Source organism: Trichechus manatus, unplaced genomic scaffold (genome assembly GCF_000243295.1).
Source record: "Trichechus manatus latirostris isolate Lorelei unplaced genomic scaffold, TriManLat1.0 scaffold00069, whole genome shotgun sequence".
NCBI lineage: Eukaryota > Metazoa > Chordata > Mammalia > Sirenia > Trichechidae > Trichechus > Trichechus manatus.
In genome coordinates, this window is record NW_004444005.1 from 13,924,014 (window position 1) to 13,928,136 (window position 4,123).

The 4,123-nt window shown below is 61.3% G+C and overlaps 1 protein-coding gene across 1 annotated transcript in view; it reads left to right on the top strand.

Moving 5' to 3' along the window:
• Positions 1–2,357: 2,357 nt before the first annotated feature.
• The window catches only part of KLHDC7B (kelch domain containing 7B), a 3,989-nt gene continuing 2,223 nt past the window's right edge, over positions 2,358–4,123 (top strand). The window contains exons 1-2 of the mRNA XM_012556580.2: positions 2,358–3,822; positions 3,925–4,112. Of these exons, the coding sequence (XP_012412034.2) occupies positions 2,358–3,822; positions 3,925–4,112 (1,653 nt within the window). The remainder of the gene's footprint in view (positions 3,823–3,924; positions 4,113–4,123) is intronic.

The window sequence follows — 4,123 nt, forward strand, 5'->3', positions numbered from 1 at the left end:
CTCCCCATATGTGGGTGGTGACGGTCGCTGGCAGGCCAGGGAGGCTGCCCTGTTCCAGTTTGGCTTGTGTTGTTTCTAAGGAAGTAGAAGGTCCAGGTAGCTAGGCAGATCTCTCCCTCTTTTCCTTTGTGGATTGAGACAGGATTTCCTTTCTCCAGTGGCTTCAAAGGAGAACGCTAAAGTGATTTCTTCCCAGGACTCATTTTCTTGATTTTTATTTTTTCCTTGATGGTAATTTGAGATATTCAGACCATCATAGAGCACTCAGAACAACTGTTTGTGTGTCACAACGCGTGTAGGTGACTGCATGTTTTTGGAGGTCTGTACCCTTTTTTAATCTCTGGGAGCCTCAGGAGGTGCAAAATGCCCACACCTTGGGAGGCGCACGTGCCAGCCCTTCCGGGCAGGGAGCCTCTCCCTGCAGAGCAAAGCTTCACCCTTGGGTCTGGATTTTAACAGACGGAGGTGGTTCTTTTCACAGAGGATGGACTGGACACTTTCCTGCTCACCGGTGTGTCTCCAGTACCTGTCACGGTCCTTGGCGCCTGCTGACGTAGGTGTGGACGGATTTGCTGTGCTCAGTCCTCCTATCACTGTGTCCTAAAGGCATCACTCACTGGGTGGGCACTCCTCCTGTTTTCCCTCATAGGCTGGGGGCTCGGACAGACGGGGGTCTTCAGTAGCTGCGGCAGAGATGGTGGATGTGGCATTGCACAGCATAAAAGGCCGAGTGGGTTGGGGAAAGTCATCTCCTTCCTCCCAAGGCCGCTGGGCCCCAAACTTAACCAACAGAGACGGAGCCTGGGACTGGACACAGAATAAGGGATGTGTCTAGAAATCCCTCCCCCAACTCAAGGTCCACCTTAAGGTCTGGGGGGCCCAGCCTCCTACCTTCTTACTGTCATCTAATAGGCCCCAGGGAGGGAGCTGGGAAGGGACCAGATGGGGTGAGATACCTGAGGCTCACCAGAGCCCAGGCTGGGTGCCAGGGACACTCCTGGCCATCTTCTTGTACCCGACTCAGGAAGAAGCCATGGGCCCTGTGTCCCAGAGGGAGGAAAACACACTCACACGCTGTGGGGGCCCTGCCTCTGTCCCAGGGACCCCAGACTCTTTTTTTATCTCGGCCCACCTGGCACCTTTCCCAAGACCTACTCCTGAGGCTGGCTCCAGTGAGCAGACGGCAGAGACATGGGTGCCTCCCTCCTCTAGTCCCCCAAGAAACCAAACCCTGAGGGGAAGCAGGGCCACACCCAGGGAGGCACCTGTGAGGGCCTGAGCCCAGGCGAGAGGTGGGGGTGGAGTGTGGTCCCCAGGTGAAACCAGGCTGTCCCAGGGAAAGTGGGCTGGAGATGTGGCCCAGGAGCCAGCCTGGCAAGGTCGGGGTGCGGGTACCACGGGTGCTCCGGGCGTGCTGGCACTGTGGGGGAGCAGAAGCAGGCTGGGCTTGGGCTGTCAGTGAAGCAACACCCGGGAGGTCAAGATGGTCCTGGAGGGTGTGAAGGAGAGGGTCCAGGAGGCTCTGGGGGGCCAGTGGGTGGTAATAAGACTGGCCCCCTAAAAAGAAAACTTTTGGGTGTTCATCATTTTGTTTTTCTTTCTCCCGGAAGCTTAGAAAGGTCTTTTGAAAACCCCCTCCCATCTCTGCTGAGCTTAGGGTAGGGAGTCCTAGGCTGCCAAGGATGGGTGGTTCAGGGCCACTGGCCTCCTGCCCACACTTGATCTTGGGAGACAAGGCTGTCGCCACCTCTCCTCACCCCCGATGCATTCTCCTAGTCAGGACACCACACCCTGCAGGGTCCCTCTCACCCCGCCCGGTGCCACCCCCTCCCCCGCTGACAAGTGGAATCAGCCGCTCCGGTTTCTGGTAATTTCATCGGGGCTGCATCACGTTGCTGGAGCTGAGATAACATCTCCCCCTGGTAACCCTTCCCTGCAGAGCCCCCCGTGGCTGGCCCAGCTCAGAGGAGGGACGCTGGGGAGGGGTGAGCTTGGGGTGTGAGGGTCCGGGGGGCAGCGCCGCTTGCTGGGATGCTGGCACAGGGATCGAGAACAAGCCACCTGCCACCAACGACTGACAGAAAAGGAGAAGGAGTGGGAACTGGGTGAGGAAGCAGCAGAGGCCCCTAGCCTCTGCTGCCTGTGTTGACTGGCCTCCCGACACCATCAACTGGTCCTGCTGACGAACCCCCACCCACGCAGGCACAAGAGCCATCCCTCCGAGGCCAGGCAGAGCCACGGCCGGAGTGCCACCGTCCACAGCCCACAGCGGGGCACCGCGGGACCATCTGCGAGAGGGCAGCTCAGGCGACTGCCCAGCCCACTCAGGCCCTCCCTTGGGATCTGGGCTCAGCACCATGGCCCAGGGTGCCTTCGAGCCAGACGACCCTCACTGGGGCTGGGACATGGATGGGGACGAGGACTGGGACAATGCCGTGCTGACCCTGCTGGCACTGGCTGTAGTGGCCGCCACAGCGCTGGCCTTACACTGGTTCAACTCCGAGCAGGACCAGGAGGCGAAAGAACCAGGGTCCGCAGCCCCCAACGCCCAGCTGCCTCAGGCAGGAGAATCCAGGTCAGCCCCACACCCAAAGATCAAGGTCAGTGGTGGTGCTGAGGGACCAGGGCAGGGGAAATCAGATCCTCCAGGATGCAACCAGGGGGGTCCTGTTGCCACAGGGGCCCAGGGCCGGGAGTCCCCTGGCAAGGAAGGCCTGGCCACTACAGCGGGGCCTGCATCCCAGAAGCCTGGAGAGGCGGTCAGCAGTGCAGCTCGCGGACAGCAGCGTGGCAAAGGCGCCTCAGAAGCCCCTCGAGGCACAGAAAGGCAGCCTCCCGGGCTAGGCACTGCCCCCCTGGGAAGGAGCAAAGCAGGGGGGACGTCCAGCCCCATCCTGATCCACTTCACACCTCGGGATCCTGGTGGAGAAACAAAAAGGAGGGCAGGGGCAGTCTGCCCCAAGGAGCCAGCACACCAGGCCCCTGGCCATTCAGCTGAACAGGACACCAGCCCCTGGCAGCCAGGGATGTGGCAGCCTCTTCCACAGGGCAGAAGCTTGGACAGCCGGCGGCATCAGGTGGACAGCTGCTCAGGAGACAGACCTTGCCACCGGCCCAAGCTGGACCCGCTGCGGCTGGGTGCTGTGGTGAGTGTGTGGGATGCTGTGGACACCACCGCCTGCAGGCTCCTGGCAGGCTCCCACCCACCCCTTCCCCCTCAGGGATCTGCCCCCTGGGAGCAGCCCGAGTCACATGTCATGCAGGCTGGGCCCCTGGCCAATGTCTCAGAGAAGCATCATGGGAAGAGCAGCCTTCGACCAGTCCCAGTCCTGGCTCTGGGCTCAGGGGCCATGACAGGTGGGAGTGGGGATACTCCAGGGGGCCCAGGCAGTGCCCCTGAGGAAGGCTGGCCTTGGGCAAGGAGGGAGGTCCTGATCACCAGAAGCTTCAGCCGGGGTCCAGGCTCCATGGACCCATCATTGCCAGATGGGCCACGTGAGGGATGCCCACACTCATCCCAGGGGCAGGAGACCCCAGGGGCCTGCCACATGGCCAAGGCTGAGGCGGGTGGTTCCAGAGATGCCCACTGCTTCCTGAGCCCAGGGCTGGACAAGACAGAAAAGCAAGGGGGCCACAGCCTTGGAGAAGAGAGAAGGTCCCAGCAGGTCCAGAGGGAGCAGAGCTGTGAGCAGTCGGCTGGCGGCCAGGCTGCTGATCTGGAGCCTGGGCAGCACCTGAACAGAGAGAAGCCAACCCCAGACCTCTCAAGAGATGGACTGAGCTGTACCCCCTCCCCAAGTCGCTTGGCCACCCCACCCACAGGTGCTCCTTCTGAGCAACAGCCCTCTGCCTCCTTGCCCACAGCTCATCCCTGTGGGGGTCGCCCCCGTATAGCCTCCACTTTTCCAATCTTCTCTCCTTCAGGCATGGCTCCCGGGGAAGTTACTCAGGGTCCTTTTGAGGATGAACGTTTCAGAGCAGCCCCAGCCCCAACTCCAGCCCCAGCCCTAACTCCAGCCCCAGCCCCAGCTTCAAACCCACCTCCAACCTCAGCCCCAACCATACCCCTAGCCCCAGCCCCAGCCCCAACTCCAGCCTCAACTCCAGTCCCAGCCCCAACTCC